Genomic DNA, 24,201 nt, shown 5'->3' on the forward strand with positions numbered 1-24,201 from the left:
TAGCAGTGTTGTTCTGACATGTACCTGTCCAAAGAGAATGAAGAGCATAAAGATGATTAAGGTAAATGTAGACCGTATATGATGGTAAATTGTCTTAACAAATACATTATACATTATTTTTTACTTTGGTTATAGTACAAAATTACAATTTAATAGTGAGATAATTATTTTTTTTTACACATTTTTGAGGTGGATATGTTATTAGAATCACATGTAACAATATTGTAAAAAATAGTAAAGTTACTCCAGTCTGCTTTATGTTAAAACAAAAGCATGTGTATATTATTGTATTCATAGTATTGCCTCGACTTTACACTTTCTGCAAACAAAAGAAAAAAAAACAAGAACACTTTTATAAGCAAAACATAAAGTGAAAAGTGAGAACGGTACAGTCTATAACGAGTAAAAGGTTTATAACTCTCTTGATGTGCGTTTACTATCTTCCAAATCCAGTTACGTCTTTAAGTCTTTACGTCCTGTTTGAACGTGGCGGCGCGGACCCAAACATTCACAGGAACAGAAAAGTTTTGCGTATTTGACCATGTAATGCCATGTCACAAAACAAGCGATTCTGATATAACGTTTTCACATTGTATTTAATGAATGCGGGTTGTTTGAGCGAGTTGATCTGTTTATTTTGACGCTGCGATGGTAAGTATTCAGAAAAACTAAAACCAATTGAGCTAACGATGCTAACATGCTAACTGCAATGTGTACACAGAAAAAAGACACGCCTTTTCTGCAACATTTGAACACCACGTTTTATTGCCATGTTAAAGTTTTGATCTCTTTCTAGGCTTGCAAAATGAATAGCTTGTTTAGCATTGGAGAGGACTTTGATGATGAGGTGAGTGTTTCCACCTGCTTTTTAAGGCTGTAGTCAATTAACTCTCAAACCAATTGGGATCCCAGGCAAAAACATCTATGCATACAGAAAAGTGTTAATAAATGGTGTCTTTATAAGTGAAAAAACACAATAAACAGTCCTACTACTCTCAAAACTCCATCTATCACACTCACTCCTTTGCTGTCGTCAATATATACACTACAATATCACTCAAAAGTTTATCACTATCACTCCATCTCATTCAATGTTGTTTTTAAAAAAAGTAATTTTTACTACTTTCTACATTTTGGATACATACAGAAGACACCAAATATATAATTCAAGATATATCGAATTTTGTAAAGAGAAAAAGTTACATAATTTTACTAAATAGTTTGACAAAGCAAAGAGTGACTATTTTGAGGATTTGAATTAAAAAAATATATAAAAATGTATATTTAGTAGAGTTGTTTTTATTTTTTATTCCTTGCTACATAATTCCATATATTTGTCTTCTATATGTATATAAAATGTAGAAAGTAGTAAAAAAAACACACAAAAAAACATTGAATGAGAGTGCTCAAACTTTTGACTATCAGTGTAAATCATTATCTTGAGCTTAACAAATAATAGTTAAATAATTAGTTCAAGCTCTTTTCATTGCTTTACTCTATTTCATTGCATTTTTTAAATGTCTTAATTTCTAGGATATTCTTGGGACAGACTGGGGAACCCACTCTTCATCACCCCTCCCGGTCGAAGGGGCAGCTGCTGTGTCATCCTCATCGCTACGTGCGTCCTCGGTTACTCACCTAGAGCCTGAGAAAAATTGCCCTCGAGAAATTGGAGCGAGCTCAGTGGCCCAGCCTAAAGGCAGCACATCAAGGAATAACTCACAGACCACTGCTGGACAAACCGTAGCTTTAAGCCTCAGGCAGCTGTCCACCTCTTCCTCTCTTTCATCACTAGATTATACACAGACTAATTTACCAGTGCAACAAACTACTGCTAAAACTGAACTGCGGAAACCTAGTGTGTCTCAAGACGACTTTGACGACTGGGATATTGACCTGGCTGATCTAGAAGAAGCTGATCACCAATTAGGCCAGCCTGTAAAATCCACTACTCCTGTCTCCACGGTTACAGCGCTATCGTCAGCTAAAGTACTGCGACCTCTTAGTGCTGCAGTGCCCCAAACTAGTGGTGTTTTGAGGCAGATTTCGCAATCCGGTTCAGGGCTAACTAGTACTAATCAAGCAATTACAAAAGGACTTCGAAATATTTCTAATCACATTTCTATCAGTAGTAATCACAATATACAAAAAATTACATTACCAAGTGGGATAAGTAAGCTGTCTCGATTTGCTTTCAGTGCTAACCAAGCTCCTCCAGGGTCCACTAGTGAACGTCCTTCTGCAGCCAGTTCGATTCCTTATCCCTCCACTACTATCCCATCACCGCATCCTCAGTCAGTTGTTCCTCAAAGTCCTGGTGTTTTCCCTGGTCTCACTGCTGCATCTCCCTGTTTAAGAAGAGGTCCAGAGCAGATGCGACAGCCGCTGTCCACCCCAGTATCATCCAAACACAACCGTGGCTTGTTTGAGTCCATCTCCCCTGCAGCTCCCCCTCGACCTTTGACCCCGTCGTCTCTCCACACCCCTGTCCTCACAAATCGCTTGGTCCAGTTAGTTTCTGCCTCTAATTCAAAGAAAAGACCCCGCTCTGAATCGAACCGCCGCAGAACACGACGCTTCCCTGGGCCCGCCGGACTCCTACCACAACAGGTCTGTATAAAGATTATGCATAACTTATCTAGAGATGGGTAAGATTGAAAAAAAAACCACAACTGAATATTTTACCATAAAAATATGCTAATACTTACCTTTGTTGACATTCAGGTATTGTACAGTTGGATTATGAACAGACTATAACATTAATCCCCTATGTGCAGAAATATTACTTTATTCCCTTGCTTGAAAGATACACTCAAAGTCTCGTTTTTAAATGTTTTTAAATATGATTGATAAACACCCTCTCACTCAATGTTTTTTTTTTTTTCTTACTACTTTATAATTATACTTTCTACATTTTATTTACCGTACATACAGAAGACATCAAATATATGAAGTAGGATATATATATAAAACTATTTAGTTTTTTTTTTCCTCACTGCATAACTATACATTTTGTTTGTATTTTATATTTTCTGTATTTTATGTTTTATATATATATATATATATATATATATATATATATATATATATATAATTTTTTAAATAACTACTATTTTTTGACAAAGCAAAGGGTGGCTACTTTGAGGATTTGAATATAAATACTTTGTAATTATTTAAGGATTTTTCTTGGCTACATTCCATATGTCTTGCAAAAGATATCAAATATATAAAGTATGTATATAAAATGAAGAAAGTGGTAAAAATAAATAAATAAAAAACATTGAAGATGATGTGTCAAAACTTTTGACTGGTGATATAATTTAGCAAGTCTTGTCTCACCCATTCTGAATTGCTCTGACTTGTATATTACCATTCTCTGCACATTACAATATATAAATGATGTTAAGTGATGACCTAGAGCTGCTAATCATATCATAATAATACCTTGTCTAGCCCCTTTTGTTACCAGCTTTTGTCATGCTGACGCTAATGAAATGAATGTCAAAGAAATCTATGCGTTCTGTGTCTGTTTTTCCACCTTGGTCCTATGTGATAATTGGATTTTTGCCTCTCAGCCGCAGGGTCAGAGCCTGGATGACATAGTGGTTTCTGTTCCCAGTACACCAGCGCACGGAGCAGTGGCCAGGTCACCAAGCCAGGTAATTTATCTCTTATGTAATTTATTCACAAAATATAAAAAGAGATTAACAGTGTTGCAAGTTAAACATACAAGAAATTTTCTTCCAGACGATACTTGATCATTACATTAAAACATTTCCTTTACGTCACAAACATTAATCCACTGCAAACAGATATCTGCACTTCTTTCTCATATTGACTTAATGGGCTGTTTTTCAGTATTTCTTAAATGTCATGTATGTTCTCGATTTTATTCATTTTTTCCTTTGTCAGGACTGTTCCGTGACTGAACTCCTTTCACAGCAGAGCTTCGTTCCATAACCTTGGTTCTGAATCTTTTTTAATACATCTGTTCCTTTTAGTCTGCAGTGACTTGTTCTTATCTTTAAAGAATCTTTGAATGTTTACAAGTAATGCATGGCACTTTGTTTTACACATGACTTTAGGATACTTAAGTCAATGGCATCATGAAATTTCAATACTTTGTGTGACAAGTAATGGGTTTGATGGCTCTCTATATTAATTAAAAAAACATTGCAAAAATCAAAGATATACTGTCAAAACCAGACTTATCCATGCGTTTTTCTCCAGTAGATTAGACTACTGTAACGGTCTGCTCACTCTTCCTGAAGATGTGAGACAGGCCTCTACTTTGATAATGTTTAAATCCAGGCTCCAAACAGTTCTGTTTAGCTGTGCATATGACTGAAAGTTTTATTTGGCACTCTTCTTCTCCTTTAATGTTCATTTTATGTTGATTATTTCAGATTTTTCTGTTGTGATTTGTTGTATTGTGATTTCAGTGTCTTTCTTATTCTGTAAAGCACTTTGAATTACTTTGTGTATGAATTGTGCTGTACAAATACACTTGCCTTGCCTTAGTTTAAACCTAAAAAGATGGATCTGAATTCTGAGCTACCTAAACCCCAGCAGCTCAAGTCAATTATTTAAATGAAGACAAAATTTAACCATAAAAGTGTCATTTGCATTTTGTGAGATTGTACCTGTAGAGCTTTAACCACCTAACTGTTGCCTAATTGTTAGTGATGATTCTCAAAGCCATTTTCTGTAGACTCTATAATGGCTATAATTAAGTTTCACACATTGACCCCAAAATGTCAACACAGTACATCACATATGGTACAATTATAGAGTTAATAATGGGCAAGGCAAGTGTATTTGTTCAGCACAACTGGTCTACAAAGTAATTCAAAGTGCTTTAAAGATAAGAAAGATATTAAAATCACAATACAACAAATCAAAACATAAATAATCAACATAAAATTAACATTAATATAGGGAGAAGTTCACTCTGTGCAACACAATGGCTTTGGAAACGTTGTCTTTAGTGTCATTTATATGAGACGTCCAGTTTAGATCTACATCCATCATGACTCTAAAAACGTTTGTACCCCGTCTGTTTCTAATGCTACACAAGCCAATACTGTGAAAACATGATGACTTACAAGCCAGATCTGTGATGACGTTACCCTGTAAGAATACATCTGCATTCTTGAATGTCGAACTGTGAAACAATCCAGGCAAAGCGTTAATATCTCCATGGAGACAAGCAGGTGGCGGACCCTGCTCCAGTAAAGTTGGCCAACATAGTTCATCTTTAAAGCATTACTAGCAGATAAAAATAACCTACATCAACACAATGATTAGTAATGTGAGCATGTTCATTATGAATATATATGACGACAGCACTTTGTTTATAAAGTCTGAACAATTTGAATAATATTGTTTCAGACTAATCTCTTTGTTTCTCAGCGATTGCACCAGGAATTGCCTTTGACGGAGTTGATTACTTGTTGTTACCTTGGTGGAACAAATGTGTCGTCTGCTTTTGAGAACGAAATAATGAACTTTCAGTCAGTGGATTTCAGGATAATCAGAGATGCATTTGTTTTGATTTACTTCATAGATTTTAACCTTTACTTTTTTCTTGTTTACTTCAAAATGACAGTGTTTTTGAGGAGGCGACAGTAGCTCAGTTGGTAGAGCGTTTGTGTTTAGCAATGGGGTCAGATCCACTGATGCACAGTTTGGCGGTGCGATTCCTGCTTCCACAGTTGAATGCCGTGGTTGTGTCCTTGGGCAAGACACTTAACCCACCTTGTAGTCGAAATGCAATCTTGTATCTCTTGACAATTATCTGAATAAAAGTGGCAAAGCCTGCATCTGCTAATTGGATGTATTTACCTATTATGATTCGAACTATGAGCTGAACAGGTTTTATTACTACCAGAGCAGGAAGTTAAAATGGCAGATGAGGAAACCAAGCCTTTCACATTTTAATAACTAATCAAAATTAATTACCTGCCCAGATACTAATCCATCAGCTAATGTAGAGAGTTGACCTCAGTTGAACAGGTGTCAGCAGGAAAACAAAGATGGGGCAAAGTTAGATCTTTCCTTAATAGCTTTTGAAATGGTATTATTATATTGATTTTTGAGTATTTGTTGTTGTCTGTTGAGTCTACTTTGCAGCTGATGTCATCAATGTTCCCTTGGAGTGTAATGTACTGCTCTGTTTGAAGCTTTTTTCCTCAAGCTAGACTTTAATCTGAGCTTTGTTTTAACACAATCAAACCAGAAAGAGCTGATTTAACGGGAACTATAACAGGTGAGCTGATTTGTGCTGTTAAACAAGTCTCTCACACAATCGCAGTCACAAACTAGCTAGCATTAAATTTTTCAGTTAGTCAATCCCACCTTTTTGTTGAAAATCAAAAACTTAAACACGACCCTGAACGCTCAGATTGATCACAGGCTTCTGAAAATGTGCTGTTTAAATCTGTCTGTATTTTTTTCTTTCAGACCAAAAACTTTTGTGGCAATGTTTGCTAATGTGTGCACTACATGCCGTACATTCCCAGCAGGATGGCACTGCAGAGGATCAATTTCTATGCTCTTGCTGTTTTTAAAGGACCTATATTATGCAAAATTGACTCTTCTGAGCTTTAAACCAAGATAGAATATTTTTACCTCCTCAAAAACAGACCTGGAGTTGTTTTGTTTCATTCACACATTGAATAACACTTTATTATTAGTCTGTCTACATCTCCAAAGCTCAAAATGCTCTGTTCCACCTTGTGATGTCATGTGATTGGTAATTCCAGTGTGTATGGAGTTTAAAAACACAGTGAAGCACTTCCTGTATTACTGCATGACATCACAAGGTGGAACAGAGACAACAGAAATTTTCCTATATGTCAGTTTGCATATTGCATAATGATCTACATGTGTGTAAAAGTCTCTGTCCATGTTTAGTGTTCCAGCTCGCAGACAGAGGAGGAGGACTTCAGTGGACCTGCGTGGACCTCCATGAAGACGGAGATGGGTCTGGACGAGAGGAACCCGTCCTGCTTCCTCCACACCTACAGCGTTGTCATGGTGCTCCGGAAGGTACGCTCCGCATTCCCTACAGGAGAGTGCCTCCCTGCTGTGCACCACAGTCACACGAAATTGTTTACCGTTTTTAAATGAGTCATTATGTAGGCCAATCAGTTTCTGTATTATTCGGCCGCTGTTGTAGTAACTGCGTCGCGGTTGGAGGTCTATTGTCATAATCAGAGTAAATGTAAGAGCTGAACAGGAGGAGCTTGTAATTATAAACACTACAATCTCGCATCAATCACCATAATGGAACCGCCGTGGTCTGCGCGGTTGCCCCTGGAGACGCCTCGGCAATAACTAAAGAAGTGGCGTAGCGTCTGCGGCGTATTTACATGAACTTTGCTTTCGAACCGGGCGTTAACACATTAACATCTCACCCCTTCTTCCTCATGTGCTAATACAGCGTAAACCTTTTCAATGTTAATGATCTTCCAGAGGTGTTGATCCTATTTGTAAACACGGCAAGTCAGGAATAGAAATAAAGTGGAGGAGGTTTGGTCTTATTATTTTTTTATTGTGCCACACGAACAGCACCGTGTTAATCAATACTAACCGTAATTACCTTTTGTGTGGTGTTTTTGCAGGCAGCTCTCAAACAGCTGGTGAAAAACAAAGTGCCAAACATGGCGGTGCTGCTTAAGAGCCTTGTTCCCACTCACACGGATGCCAAAGCGGTTTTCAAAGACCCAACAGGTACTGGCCACAATGCAAAACATGTAATTACACTGAAACTACTTGAATTTTAGTCTTGGGTGTCAATCTCTTGCTGTGTTATCATCACGGGCAAGTGCAGTGTCATCTGACCCAAGCAGAGAGTGGTGCCAAGTATTTTGTAAATCTTATATCTCGTTGAGTTACAGAAAAGCTCCTTTTGTTTCTGTCCTAGATTATGGAGATATAACAAACGTGCAGACGTCAGCCTCTGCTTTGAAACCTTTAGACACTCTTTCACTCAGCCCTTCATTTCATAACAGCTGATGAATTTAAACCCATCACTGTTCACTCTATGAAAAAGTAGGTTGGCCATCTGTCAGAAGAGAACAACACTGTATAAAATGTATTTATAAGGGACTACGATGACAGACTGACTCAATATCTCACGTGTTTGTTGAACTTTTAATAGAAGATCTCATGATTATCTACATCTAAAAACTGGCCTCACTAGAAATGAAATGGAAAAAATTGGAAGCTTTTGGTTATTTTGCTTCCAAAAAGTGGAACACATTTCAAAGACATGCAAAACTGGATAGATCGGTGCCACTAATGCACTTTAATAATCCGGCGATAAACATTTATAATCTCACTTGCTCCTGTTTTTAATGTTTTAAATGGACCTGTGCAGTTATGTGTTTTGTTTGTTTTTGTATTGTTCTGTATTTTAACAGGGCACTCATGTAAAAATCTGAGTGTTCTCATTGGACTGTCCCTGTAGAAATAAAGATGCATGAAATTAGATGACCACCTGTCCCCCCTCTTCTGGTGGCCCCACACAGCCATTTTAGCCTCTTGTCCCTCATCTGACTCAGAGAATGACCCTCTTTTTGTTGATGCCTCATGAAAAAAAAAAAAAACATCAACCCTTTTTGTTGTACTTAACATTCTAGGTTGATATGTTGACATCTATTGCTAGTTCAATCTCTGTACGCTACAATCCTATGGTATTCTTACAAGTATTAGCTATAATCTTACCTTTTCAGAGTCTGGTCCTCCATATCCCTCCTTTTTTTAATAGAATTTGAGGTGTGGGTGTGTGTGTGTGTGTGTGTGTGTGGCCATGCGTGGGTAGTTAAATAATAAAAGTAAAACAGTTGGAGGAAAAGGGTGTAAAATTTTGAAAGGATAGATAAGGAAATGAAAAAAATATGAACCTGAAGTTATTTATTTATGTTTTTTTTTTTATTGCATGTACTCCCTAGTCTTACTTCGTTACCCTCCACCACTGGAGATAAAGTGGTGTACTTAAGTAGAATTTTTAGGTATCTGTACTTTACTAAAGTACATTTTACAGTGGAGACTTTTTACTTTTACTTCACTATATTTGACAGCAGGTATCTGTGCTCTCTAAAAAGTACTTTTCATATGATTTGATGGGTTATTTTTACCATGTTCGTGGTAACATTCTGACTAAAGTTTTTGAGTTTGAGCTTCAGATTTGAGCAAACAAAAATAAATACACAAAATTCATAAGAAAAGTTAAATAAGGAATTGATTTGTATTGTTACTGTACTTTTTACTTCTGTAACTTTAGTAAAAGCCAAAAGTTAAATCTGTCAACTGGACAAAAACTTGTGGTAGTGAAGATATTTGGATGCTCATAAAAGCCGCTTCTTCAATTCTGGTCAAATTTCTACTGGACACTGCCTTATATCTGTCTGAATGGCAGAGCTAACTTAAAAAATAAAAATACCTATTCTTTACAGTTTTGGTATGTAGGCTCGGTCTATTTAGCTACATTAAATGTGCACTGCCTGATTCATGTGCCAAGTGTGCCTGAGTCATACTTGGCATATTCATTCAGCTCTTAATGTTTGCTTTCACATTTATTAGCATCCTAGCAAGCTGTAGGGTTCTCTTAGTTTCCTTTGTTTGCTTTGGGTCTTAGGATGGAGTAATGGCTAGGGGATAGATGATGTCTCAGGCCCCCATTCTTGTTCAAAGAAGGATTGTCTTTCCTAACAAACTGTAAACAAAAGCTGTTTTCAGTGTCAGTGTGGTTAGCTCCTCCCTTCAGACAGATATAAAGCAGTGTCCAGCAGTAATCTGACCAGAACTGAAGAAGCGGCTTGGATGAGCGACAAAACGTCTTCACTCCTACAACATTTTGTCCAGTTGACAGATTTTACTGTTAGCTTTTACTATGGATCAGACCTGGATGACTGACAGATCTCTGTATCTGTATACTTCATCCAGTGCTGTCTGTGTAATTTTGAGTCCAGTATCCACGTTGCTCAGTGACTCAGGTAAGCAATAGTAAAAGAAAGAGAAGACGCAGAGGAAATGTGATTTCTGCGACAATTTTCATCAGCCATTACCTTTTTTAGTCCAGTTGCCATAGCCTCCTGTCTGCAGACACATGCCGCGTTCAAATAATCAGAACTGAAGAGGCCCAAACCGCACTCTACAGCAGCACAAGAGCTCATTACGGATTCAACAGCAGGAGATTGGCATCGCTGGTGGTGGGTGGGCATCAAGTGCTTCTGACACCGAGTTAATGTTCAGACAGGGTTGATGTGGTGTTGGTCAGTTAGTCACGTAGTTAAAGAGGCACTATGCAAGTTTTTACATGTGCGAGGGGGAAGTGGGTTCTGTCACCTGCCGGTCTCTATGGAAACACAAAGGTTGCAGAGATTCCACCAGAAAAGTTACATTGTGTGCCTTTTTAAATGGGCACGATCACCCAATTATATGATTAGTTTTAACAGCACATTAACATTAGTGGATAAGTAAGTAACAATTCCTCTATACAGATTTGGTGGAGCCGGAAGAGCGCTCATGATCACTTCCTCTTTGGAACGCAGTGGCTAGCAGGTTAGCTATGTCCATTTAAATATACAGTCTATACTTCTAATCTTAATATATTTTATTTCGTAGTAGTGGTAGTAGCAGTAGCAATCATTACAGCGTATAGCAACAGTTCTATAGTTGTTTTTCAGCGCTTACATTTTGTCCACTTCTTGGCTTCTAAAAGCGACACGAGTTGGTAGTTGTAGTCTATTAAAAATATACAGACCATGTGATTTATAGTCAGATGACATTCATGAGTCTACGTGCTCAAGCTGCTCATGTCAAACATGTATCGTACTGGTGTGTTCTGTTGTCGTTAAAAGTTGAAACAGAAGTTATTTGAGGACAATTTGTAAAAAAACATTGTCAAATTGATTGTCCACTTTTATTAACTTGTTGATTTTAGCCTTTAATTTCTGCAGCTCATTTTGTTCAGCCAAATACAATTAGGATTGTTGAGTTGTTTGTTCGGGCTTTGAGGATCAGTGTTGCAAATGTTGCAGATTGTTGATTGTCGTCCAGGGGCCAGAAAAATCCTGCCATCTTCAGTTTCTAATCCACATGCACGTTTTGAAAGAGTTGCCATTTTAGATTTGATTAAGATGCACAGTTCTACAGTCAACAAATTCCGTACAAATATTTGTTTAGATTGTTAAAAACTTTAAATCCACGTCTTGGGATTGTGGTGTCTCCAGTTTCTATTATCAGTGTTGAGTGAAAGTTTTGGCTCCTCTACCCAAGTAAGAGTAATTTTACTTCCAAGGACCCATTCACACATCCACACACACATTCACAAGAGTACGCAAACACTGGGGGTGAAGGGTTAAGTGTCTTGCCCAAGGACACAACAACAGCGTTCATCTGTAGGAGTTGCCAACCTGTAGGTCAGTGGTTCTGACCGCTCTACCAATTCTGTTTATGTTGGGTGGAATTCAAACCGGCAACCTTTGGAGCAGTGGACAAACCCTCTGAGCTACTGTCAAGTAGAAGTGTACTTGAGTAATTTCTTGGGAGTACTACTTGATACTTCTACTTAAGTAAGAGTAAAGTATTTGGGGAAAAACGACTACTCGGGAAAGAGTAACTGCCTGGATCTAACATCTTTTTTATAATTTGATGTTGATTTAATTCTAAGAACGAAACATAAAGTGATGCACAAAACTTTCAATTTTCAAAGAATGGACCAAAAATATTACAAAAACTGCATCACATATGAAGGAGCTGCAAGAAACACAAATGTTCAAATCATTTTATATTAGCAACATAAAGCTTTTGTCACTTGTAGATGTTCTTACAGTGGGACGAGGAACCCCAACTTTTACTCAAGTTAGAGCACTGTTACAGCATCAAATATATTACTCAAATAGGAGCAAAAGTATGAGGTCTAGGCTACTCCAAGAAGTATAAACTTGCACAGTCTAATCTTTTTTTGTGGTTTTGCGGGGCTGTGTTGTAACTCATCTCCCTCATACATACAGCGATTCAGATATCGATTGGGCTTGGGTGTGTATTTGGAGGTCGTAGCTCATTCACTTCATTGATCTACACTTGAGACTAGCACTAGTTAAGTGTTTTCAGAGTTTCTGTGGCCGGGGAAAAGAAAAGTGGACGTTTTATTGACCAGTTTTTCATAAAATTGCAGAGTTTTCTTTTAAAGTTTTTGGTTATGAGTTGGCCATTTAAAAAAAGTTTCGTTTTTCCAAGTGCTGTTGTCCACTGGCAGCTTTTGCAGTCTTTCAGTCCCTTGAAGTGCATATTTATTCATCTATTTATTTGTTTACAAAAACTGTCAAACTAGTGAACTGTGTAGTGAAATCATGAGTTGTGTGTATTGTAAAGTTTATCATTTTACTTCCTGGTTGGACATGGGCAGCAGACATGGAGCTCAACAGTGACCACCCACCCCCCAGTTCTGAAAGTGAATTTCCCGTTCATTTTTGTCATAGAATTTCCAAAAATAAATACAAGTTTGAAAGCTTGCTCAGGGTTAAGCAACTGTGTGGTAATATTTTGGCAAATATTGTGTTTTAAATGTGCTTTTGGGCTTAAAACAACCACATTATACACTATTAGTTAGCACGTTAGCTGGGTAGCCTCCGTGATGTTTTTTGAAGTTTTTTAATTAATTTTTCCCATGGCATAGACTTTTGGAAAAAATCAAATGTACTTCCTGAGCTGGTGCCGACTTCCAAGTGGGTGGGACTGTTGTGCTCTGTATAACATAACATGTATGCAATTCCAGCTACTATAATGTAAACATGTTCCAAAGTCATCAAATGTTTTTTATCAGACAAATACAAAATGCACACAAATGAATGTTTAAACTGTCGGAAAAATGTGGGTTTAGTGTCCATGGATTTGATGACACAGATGGAGAGATTCCTTTGGAGAACTCGGCTCTACGTCCTGTAATTTTGAACTTTATTGCACAAACTGCAACTTCACTAAAATAAATATTTACCCCAGGTACACAGCCAAAAGTGAAAAACATGAAACGGTATAATTTTCACTTTTAAGTTTTCAGTCTGGCATTAATGAGCAAAGGTTTTTAGCATCCTACCTCATTTAAATTCTTTAACTACACTTCACCAACCGATCCCTCTTATGCTCCTCTTAGATCCATAATTTGGCATTTTGGTTCTAACTAAATCAACATACGGATATAACTAAGTCGGTTTAATCTGTATAATCATTATTTGACAGGGGAGATGCAGGGAACGGTGCATCGTCGGTTACTGGAGGACAGGGCTGGAGATCTGAAGCCGGGGGCCGTCCTGCTGCTTAAACAGGTGAGATTTCCGAAGGTCTGGCAACCTCACTGTTAGCGTCACTACTTCCTGTCCAGTTCATCTCTATGAGGTTTGTGCCGAGTCACGCTAAAATGAATAATTAAAGATAAGGCAGTGGACAGGGAGCTTAAACACTACACGAATAAAACAAATACTTCACCAGAGGACTCTTCTGTGTTTAGAGAGATATTTGTGTCTCAGTGCTAATGCTAATGCTAATTTTGAGGCATAATGAATATTAAAACACCTCCACAAACTGAAGTATTCTACATATAAAAATAATTGGTTTGGCGTTATTTTAATTTAAATTTTAATAGGTTGTTTGTTTTGTTTTTCCATGTATAAATAGTAAATAATAATAAGTGACTGATTGCTTTGAGACGCAGTGAGCTAGCTAGTGTGCCTATTGGCAAATGGGTTCATAAAGTGAAACTAATATAAAAATGCCTACATGGTCCTGACGTCGTCTTATTCTTCCAGGTGGGGGTGTTTTCTCCGTCCCATCGAAACCATTATCTCAACGTGACGCCCAACAACCTGCTCAGGGTCTACTCCCCCGATGGAGCCTGCATGTCGTGCACACAGCTCCCCCCTCTGGCCATGGTGAGCACAAAAAACAAAACCTGCACTGAGGATTTCGGGCTGTTAAGTGAATTTCACCTGTGATTACAATTATTGCTCCAATCAAATACAGTGGTCCCTCACAATATCGCGGTTCACTTTTTGTGGTCTGGCTGTTTCGTGGACTGCTTTTTTACAGTGTATGATTGGCTAAGGGACTGTAGACCATTGTCAGTCTCCTCCATGCCATGTCTGAGATGAGATAAGTTAAGCTGTTGAGTAAAGACGAGCTGTGTCTATTTAAGCAAGGGAGACGGTAAGAAAATACATCATATTAAATCTAACTGTAACCTGCTATACCCACAGCCTCAAGAGACTGGTGAGAACAATATATTAGGGTTACAGTTACATAAATGTTGGATCACAGTGTGACTCTGAAGTGCTGTATGTTTGCAAGTTTTCTCCTCGACTAAACCCAGAATGTCGATGAAACATTCTGCACCGACAAATTTCAAAAACGCTTTGGACTTAAAAGTGTTTCTCTGCACGGAGAGGCCGCCACTGCGGATCCCACTGGAGCAGAGGCACGTGAACAACAAATTTAAAGCGATCATTGAGGAAGAGGAATATAAGGTTTATATATGAATGTTTGAACTTTGAGAGTGTTTTAACAAATGAGAAATGTGAGAAAAGTGTATAAAGTGTGTGGTGAGGGGTTTTACAGCTGCAAAACATATAGAATAATTGTAAAAAATAAAGCTGATGACTTCATTTCACCTATTGCAGGATATTTTCAGAATGTAACCCCCGCGATAAACAAGGGACCACTGTACAGATATTGTAATTTAAAAAAAATAACAATGACCGGGCCCCAGGAACTCAGCTCTGTCTTTGACTCCAAACAACAATGTCTCCTATTGTATTTTATGTGTCTGTATTTTACTGGTATTCGCGTATTATTAACTTTAGCATTAGTACAACAAGTTACAAGTTTCAAGTAGTGCACTGCTAAATGTAGATATTTTACACAATAATTAGACAATATTATGAATATTCATCAGAAATGTGTCTAAACACAATTTGTAGATCACTAAAGCAACCAAGATATAATCATTTATTTCAACACATACTGTAATCCCAAAATATTTCCCTTAAATGGTAATCGCTCCATTATCTCTCTTTTGGCAGTACAGAAATGATTATATCAAATAATTATGTTTTTTGAAAATGTTGGTGAATCAGGTGTCGGTTTAGCTGATATTAAATTGCTCAGTAAATCGTCTTATTAGACCAATGTTAGCCCAAAATGTCTCATAAAATTAAGTATTTATTTTTACAAAGCTGATTTTAGTTGCTTTAAATGATAAATAACAGTTACAACACACATTTGGATACTTTTTTAACTTCAGCTGTTTTTGTTAAAACTAGCAATACTTTGCGTTTCTGCCCTAGTTTTGGTTGATATGGGATATTGGCAGATACTTGAAGCCAAAGCGTTGGTATCAGCACAGATGAAGCTGGATCCCTTGTTTCAGTTATGATCCAGTTAATCAGAATCAATATATTTTACATAATCAAACAGCTGTAGTTGAATTAGGTCAGTTTTGTCATCATCTGTCAGTCACCACCTCACTTGCATTTTTATCTATCAAATTTTTGTCCATCCAGGAGCCAGTGCTGCTGTCATCGACCCCCCATGTCCTCCGGGAGCCCGTGTCCAAGATGCAGCTGCTTTTTGATGAGGACGATGACGAGGGGCATGACCAGGAGGGGGCAGCGCAGAGGAGCACAGAGAATCAAGAGGCAGTGAACCAAAGTGCCAAACAGCAAACGCCAGCAGTAGCAGAGCAGGACTCAGGCTGGGGAGCAGGTACGATACTCACCGTTATTGTGTCTAAAGATTAGGGTTGTTCTGATACCGAGACTGGCGTTAGCAAAAGCTCAGGACCTGCACATTTTTTAGACTTTGGTATGAGCGCGTACTCAAACCAAAGCACCAATCTGATACAACTGTATTTTCCAGAATGAGGAGCTGTAGATGTGAGCACTGCCGCTGTTGACGTCTGTGGCTAATGCTAACGCTAACACCCAGAGCAGGTTAAGTGCAGACTGTGGAGGCTCTGCAGAGACTTAAAACTAAGCTAATAATGACAGAAAAGGCATTTGTGTTAGGTCTTCGATAACTTCATTTAGACTTTGGAGTAGGTGCGGAACTTTGTAAAATAACTACGGAGAGTGAAGTCCGGCGACGGCACTAACACAATAACAGAGCTGACACGACACCGGCGCTATCACGACACGACACCGGCGCTATCACGACACGACACCGGCGCTATCACGACACGACACCGGCGCTATCACGACACGACACCGGCGCTATCGCGCTATCACGACACGACACCGGCGCTATCACGACACGACACCAGCGCTATCACCACACATCAGCACTATCACAGACTTTGTTTACTCTGCATAATGATCCATGTGCTCTGAGGATCTAATCTTTTTCCAGGCCTCACTGCAGTTTTTCTCGTTGCTCTGTGGAATAAAGTGAACAAGGAGAAAAGTAAAAGAGCTTAAATCAGCACAACTCATCATCAGGACCATTAGACATTTGACTGGGACACTTTCGTCTCAAAATCTCATTTATTCTTGTCGATGTTCTTCAGAGAGATACTTTTACTAGTTATCTTTTTGCTCTTGACATTCGTCTACTGGTATCGGTATCGTTGAGGACACTAAGGCTAAGTATCGTATGGATAAAAAAAATAATGGTCAGAATGACAGCACTAAAGATGCTAAAATTACCTTTATATTGAGTCCTAGATGTGGGTTATCACAGGAGCAGTCAGGGTCAATGCGTGATCACACATTGATGTTTTTCAGTTTAACACCTGAACAGTGTTGTTCTAACCTTCTATGCATGTGTGTTGTAAGCTGCCTTTGGAAACTGCGCTTCCTACAGCAGCTGATAACTGATATAAACCTTTTTTTCCTACAGCCTTAAAAATGCGAAAAACGGAACTAGTTCATTTTAAACAGTTTGCAGTGATCCAGAGGTATTCCTCACTTACCTTATGCATGTTTAAAATTTGAAAACTCTTTAGAGACCAATGCAGATATAGACATATAATAGATAGAGACAGTACAGCGAACAGCACTTTGCATGGTAAGGGCACCACATTTCTTGATTATCAGTTAATAGCTGACTTATTTTTACCTCAAGAGCTTATACATTATATCTACACTTTGAACTTGTGCAATGTAGTGATATGATGAGGAAATATCAAATAAAAACTGGCACTGTCCCTCTATCTGCAAAAATCGGCCACAATTTACTTTTTTTTAATTAATATTTTGTGCTTCAGGGTGAGGAAGTTGTAATTTTACTTTACCACAAACACGTGTGATAAACTGTGGGATGGGTGGACTTAGGGGATAAAAGCAGGTGTCACAGTGCCACAGTTTTTATTTCGTGTTGATGGGACCAATAATTCTGGAGAAATACATGTTTAGAGTTTGGAATGCGTCTGTACAATATATTAAGTGAAAAATCTATCGGCTGAAACCTGTGTGATGTTCATGTGCTAAATCAGGTGTTAAGTTTCACTCATAAATGGGGAGAAAATAGTCGTTTACTTTCTGTAACTTGGGTTATAATGATGAGAAGCACCAGAGGAGAGAAAGAGGAGAAAAGGTGAGGAGCTTCGGCTGGATCAGAGAGAGGGGGAGGAGGAGCGGGGGCAGATGCACTGCACACAAAGAGGCAGGAGAAGGAGGACACACTGGAATTTTTGTCAAATTGTACAACTTTAAAAATGAACATTAAAAGAGAAGAGGCAGAATAAAACCCGTTCAGTCATATACACAGGCAATTTTTTAAAATCCAGGCTCAAATGGTTCTAAGTAGAAGATTGTTCCAGGTTTTAGCTGCAGAAAACTGAAACGCTGATTGTCCTGGTTCAGTCCTGGTTCAGTCCTGGTTCAGTCCTGGTTCAGTCCTGGTTCAGTCCTGGTTCAGTCCTGGTTCAGTCCTGGTTCAGTCCTGGTTCAGTCCTGACTCTGTCCTGACTCTGTCCTCAGTGTGAAATCGATCATATTGTACTAACAAACCAATAGATCTTTTTGAATTTTGGCACAGCCCTAGCGATACTGGCTACATCCTGCTATTTTTGTTATTTTTCGTAAGATATTCTAAAATGTAAACTTAAACCATCAGAGCTGCTCAGTAGATATGGATTTTGCTGAGTTGGGCTATTTCTGTCTGTAGTTCTGTCCTGTGATGATTGGAGACGGTGAAAGTCGACTCTATGACCTGAAGCCAGCCAAACTCTCGCAACAAAAAATAGTCTGAGGAAAGTGCTTCTCGGGGCACTGCAGGACAAACTTTCACAAAATCACTCATCACTGACGGTGGCTGGCTGTCTGCCTCGCACGACCTTAGAGCAGGGTCAAACTGAAGTTTTTTTTTTTGTTTCGATGACACTGTAAGAGATGGGTGCGATACGGGTATTTGTTATGAGTTAAGTTTGAGGGAAAAAAAACACGCCGTAATATGAGCATCTATGGATGTACAGAGGCCTGTCATGATGATCACTAGATCGACTTCTCGTTCTATTTATGAAACATGGAAGTATATTTTTTGGGAGTCAATATTTATCTTATGTGCTCCTGACAGGTTTTAATGAAGGATGGGTCAAATGCCGAGCCACAAAATCCCTATTGGGACAGTAAAGTGTACCTTATCTTTACCAGTTTAATCTTTAATTTAGGTGTAAAAAAATATCTAATGAGGTTCTTCCAGGCAAACTCCCTCCATGTTCGAGAGATCTTTATCAGCAATTTTTATGTTAAGTTCTTCTTGCCAATTCCCTTTCACCTTTAGAGTTGTTTTTATTAGTTAGAGCTTTATATAATGCTGAAATTATTCTTAGGCTGTGTCTGAATGTGATTTCTCCTGCAGGGGGCACTATTTAGGGCTCACACCAATTTTAGTAGTAATATCCAGTTGGTGAAAAAGGTAGTACTCAAATTTTCCCACACTTGAAAAGTGATCCTGATTACGAATAAAACACTTAAATAAATTGTTTCTAGCATTAGCCGCTTACCTTAGCTTAAGCTGTTAAAAGAATTTCAAGATCGGATTTAAAAATGTTTTAAATGCAGTCTGTTTATGTGAGATCCATCTTGACAAAAACATGTATGATTAGAGGCCCTGGAGGGTATAGGGCCTATTGCTTCTGCAACGATGAGTGCATGGACGAATGACCTTTGTCATTGTTATATACCCTTTGAACTTTTGTTATTGACCAAATACTTTTTTTTTCCACCATAACTGGCAAATAAACTCTTTAAAAAAAACAAAAAACAGACAATGTGAGTTTCTGGATTTTTTTCCTTATTCTGTCTCTCATAGTTGAAGTGTACCTGTGATGAAAATTACAGGCCTCTCATCTTTTTAAGTGGTAGAACTTGCACATTTGGTGACTGACTAAATACTTTTTTGCCCCACTGTATTTGGCCCTCGACACCTTGAACACCAGTCACGTGACCTGAAGGTATTGTGTTCGAATGGCTCTGTGAATGAGTCTAAAGAGTGCAGGCGTATGTAGTGAACGAGGGATTAGGGACTAGGGTGAACATTCGGACACAGCCATTGAGTACCATCTTTATCGGCTTTATTCACTGTTTGAATTACACCCCTCTCTTCCATGGAGCAGTTTCCTTGTGTTTCTGTTTTGTGACACTCCCTCATTTGCCTGAACAATGTCATGATTTCCAACTTGATACAGCCTCGTGAAATTTTGAAAGCTCTCCAGCTGCCCGTCGCATGTGTGGATGACTTTGTTACCTTTTTTATCTGGTGAATGTTTTTATGATCCATGGCCCCAGAAATAGTCTCCACGTGGGACCAGATGCAGACAGGGGTTATTCAACTTTTAACATTACTTTGTTTTGTCTTTTATGTTTTTGTTGCAGATGACCTTGATGAACTCCTGGGAGAGTTGCCTGAGGACTTGTACAGTGTTTGATGGCAGACGCACAAAGCAAACTCACCGAACAAGCCTCCACTGTTGTACCTTCTCTTCTGAAGGCGTCTTTTCTTTGACCTTTAACATTTGACCTTTTGAACCAAGTGCGAAAAGTTGTAAATAGTTGTAAGTAACGAGTTTAAAGGGTCTATATTATGCTATTTTCTTATCTATGTTATAATGTTTCCTCATCACAAACAGACCTGGAGTTGTGTTTTGTTTCATTCACACATGTTTAACACACAAACCCTGTATATTTAGGCTGAGTTCTTCTCTCAAACTGAAAGATCATAGACTGTATATATAAATGAACATGGCTAACCTGCTAGCTGCCACGTTCCAAACTGGACATGATCATGGGTGCACTTCCAGTTCCATGGACTCTGACAGAAGTTACAGAGAGAGGGGACACAGTTTTTCAGTAGAAAGTGAATTGGAGCCAGACTCGTCATTTTGGTCTTAAACTGTTTGTATTAACCTGCTTTACATGATCCTGACATTTTTATTTTGCCATTTTGTCCGTAACTCAAGATATGAACATTAATAACAGACAAATCAGGCGCCTTCTTTCCCCGAGGTTGCTCCTGCTAGCGTTTGATTGACAGCGTTGCTAAGCACCCACTTCGCTTGACTGCAGCCAAACGCTATGGATGACTTGACACTCACTTAGTCCACTTCTTTATACAGTCTGTATGTAATACAGGAAGTGCCTAGTGCATTGTATTTTTAATTGTATTTTTAAACTCCATGCACCTTCACTAGAATCATTTGGATGATTTCAGTCCTGAAATTGCCAATCTCTGCTGAACTAAAGATAAAAGGAGCTATTAACATGAAAACTACCACTTCTTACATCTACAAAGCTCAAAATGCTCTGTTCCACCTTGTGATGTCATGAAGACTAATAAAGTGTTACTCAAACATGTGTCAATGAAACAAAACACAACTCCAGGTCTGTTTTTGATGAGGTAACAGCATTATAACACGGCTTAAAGCTACAAGAGTCAATTTTGTGTAACATTGGACCTTTAACAAAGAAAGTAATTTATGTTCTTGTAGGACCATGCATCGCTGCTGATCGAAGTGTCATAAAAGGCTTTAAAGTGGACATTGCTTTTTAATTAAACTACACAATCTGATGTCTCATGATGGTGTAAAAATAAATTAGTCTGAGATAATGTTTTCTCATCTCTTCTCTAGTGGTGGAAGAAATACTCAATTTTAAGTAAAAGTACAGATACTGGAGCAAAAAATACTCAAGTAGATTTTTTTTATGTGATATTTTTACTTAAGTACAAGTATTAAATTACCTGTTTAAAATGTACTTCAAAAGTACAAAGTCAAAGTATTTCTCGCAGAGTTTGAGATCTAATAAAGCTTCAAATGTAGTGATTTTGATGAAGATTTGTGTTGAATTTTGTTTAGCAGAAACAATTGAATCGATCGTTTGAACAAACATAGAAATAAAAACAGCTGGAAAAAAGCAAACTATGAATGTCTTAAAAATAAACCCTCAGCCTTTTCAGCAGGTCTCAGACAACAATAAATACTTTTACTTTTCAGTCCTGTTTAAAATGGAGTGTAGAAAGTAGAGATACTACTTTTACTTAATTACGTTCCACCTCCGCTGTTTTTGCGCCTGTTCCTGTGACCTTGAGTCGACCTGATCTACAGAAAAAAGCATCAGTCATTCACACAAACTTTTCATTTTCATAATAAACTTAATTTGTTCCCATCGACTTGCACAAGTTACATCACATTTTTATTGTTCTTTTACAATAACACAAGAGCCTCGAAAATGACAGGCCCAAACAAACAACAATAAAAAGGTATTAAACTGTTTGAACTCAGCACTGGCTTCAGACGTGGAGGAGACAAAATGAACTACTACTTCATGTTTTAAGTAAAAAATCAGGTACAACGCATTTAAATTTACACCATGGTGTAAAGATGAAAAAAGGCACATTCTCATCTTCTACTACTATCACTACTACTACTACTATTTTTACTTCTAATACTAATAAGTTATTGTGTGGTATTATAAACTGACAATCATCATTTAAAATATGAGCAAATTTATTTAACCAAACTAGTAAATCACATCTTTAGGTTTATACAGTGTCATAATTAAACATACAAAAAATGTATTCACTGATCAAAAGGAACAACAATCATGTTTTCTGATTTTTGTTCTAATGTTGTTGACTCATGACAAACGGATCTGGAGTTGTTTTGTTTCATTCACACATTTAACACACAAATCGTGCATATTTAGGCGGAGTAATTTTCTCAGACAAAAAACACTGTTCCACCTTGTGATGTCATCAGGCGGTACTACGGGAAGTGCTCCACTGTGTTTTTAAACTCCACACACCTTCACTAGAAACATTTAGATGATTTAAGACCTGGAATTGCCAGTCTCTATTGAACTAAAGGTAAAAGGAGCTGTTAACTTGAAAACTACCACATTTTGAGCTATGGAAATGTAGACAGACTAATAATAAAGTGTTACTGAAACATGTGTGAATGAAATAAAACACAACTCCAGGTGTGTTTTTGATGAGGTAACGGCATTATAACATGACCTTTAACACTGCTACACCTATATGTTGTAGTATTTATACCAAAACCGTTATCATGTACCTCCTCTGATAATTCTGCATTACACACATAATCTTACAGTGCTCTGTCTGTACGCTGCCCTTAAATATCACTTCATTTGTTCAGTTTATCGGTGTAGTATTTGTTATGTCACCCCTCACCTCCATTTCCCTGGTCCATAGAGCAGAGCAGATACACTTTGACCCCATCTGTTTGTGGTGCATTAAGGGCCAGTGTGGAGCTTTTTGAATGTAGTCTGAGCGGGTCCCATGAGTTGTTTTTGCTGCGTTGAGATGGGTGAGAGATACTGAATATAACTAGCATTGCACTAGAAACGGCACAACAATGGTATACGATAACTGTCTTTATTAATATGGATAGGTGTGGGGGCCGGGCGGAGACGCAACTTGGGAGCTCCGTCTAAGGTGGTTACCCCAGACGATTCAAGATGTACCCCCCCCCTTTCTGTAGATGGTGAGGTCTTCGGGCTGAGAGATGAATGAGAGAAACGAGTCGTGGGAGGGGTCAAGAAAGTGGAGGGGGGTGGTGTTGCCGGGATAGGCTTGTATAAATAGGGCTTCTGGGTAATTGAAGGTAGACATGGGACGATATTGAAATTTTGCGTGACGATTATCATGGCTAAAACAATAACGATTAATGATTTTCTCACAATACTGATTAAAGTTGTTATGGATATGAATAATTATAACTTTAACTTTCAGAATATTATGGATGAGCAGGGCCGTTAACTGAAATTTGGGGCCCCGGGGCAGTAAGCCTCACATGGCCCCCCCCCCCTGTAATACAAATTTACAGGAAGAGGGTCCAATTCTAGGCCCCTAAGACCTTGGGGCCCTGGACAACAGACCCCTTTTCCCCCCCGTTGACTCCCCTGTGCATAAGTCGTTTTTTTTCTGCACATTCAGGTGCTATAACAGCGATTATCTTTGCTGGCCATCATCACGATTATATAAAATGTCCCCTTTTTATCACGATAAATGATATTATTGTTTATTGTCCTATCCCTCATTGCAGGTGTGGTTGAGGTGAGCTGTGGTTCGCTGGAGAGGAGCAGGAGGAGGTGGAGGTGTTGTCCTGCTCCTGAATCTCAATTATTCATATTAACTCCATATCGTGGGGAATAAAACTAATATTAAAGGATGCGCAAAGCGATATTTAAGAACGTTTGTGTTAATTTACAGACCATTGCCTTTTTGTTTGATACTTGAACCTCAGCCAGGACACATTTTAGTACATTTTCAATGGATTGCTTTAATTGTTGGGTTTTTATAGGTCAATATTTCATACACATGGACAGCAGCTTTTTGTGTTTTTTTTTTATTTCAGGTACAAACTAAATATTGAGCATAGCTGTAGGCGTTTATATTTGCTGTTAAACTGTAGCAGCTGTTTTCACATTTCCAGATACATATTTAGCTGTTTTTTGGCTCTTACATGAGAAAATTTTACTTACCCATTAACACTCATGCGTTTTGGCCACTCACTGATAAAATTCTGAATCTTGTGATGTTACCTGCCTGACCTCTGTTGTTTAATACTGTTATATGACTGCTTTCCCACACGTTCTGGAAATTCTGGAAAACGTAGAAAATATAAATGTCCTTGAAAATTTCACCACACTTTGCTTTGCTGAGACACCTATTAGAACAGTT

The 24,201-nt window shown here is 38.2% G+C and overlaps 1 protein-coding gene across 2 annotated transcripts; it reads left to right on the forward strand.

The window, feature by feature from the left end:
- The first annotated feature begins 441 nt into the window (after window positions 1-441).
- Window positions 442-21,103, forward strand: hrob (homologous recombination factor with OB-fold). Of its 2 annotated transcripts, XR_008648774.1 has the most exons (11): window positions 465-651; window positions 797-847; window positions 1,534-2,610; window positions 3,576-3,659; window positions 6,916-7,050; window positions 7,626-7,734; window positions 13,249-13,334; window positions 13,815-13,937; window positions 15,564-15,765; window positions 19,875-20,053; window positions 20,987-21,103. XR_008648774.1 is itself a non-coding variant. In XM_055223624.1 (10 exons), exons 1-10 carry the CDS (start codon window positions 649-651, stop codon window positions 19,925-19,927), a joined length of 1,923 nt encoding a protein of 640 aa, XP_055079599.1. In that variant the 5' UTR covers window positions 442-648; the 3' UTR covers window positions 19,928-21,103. The 2 variants fall into 2 exon arrangements, 1 of the variants encoding a protein (XP_055079599.1); XM_055223624.1 differs by having other exon boundaries at window positions 442-651; window positions 19,875-21,103.
- Window positions 21,104-24,201: the final 3,098 nt, after the last annotated feature.

The sequence above is a fragment of the Periophthalmus magnuspinnatus genome, chromosome 8, assembly GCF_009829125.3.
Source record: "Periophthalmus magnuspinnatus isolate fPerMag1 chromosome 8, fPerMag1.2.pri, whole genome shotgun sequence".
NCBI lineage: Eukaryota > Metazoa > Chordata > Actinopteri > Gobiiformes > Gobiidae > Periophthalmus > Periophthalmus magnuspinnatus.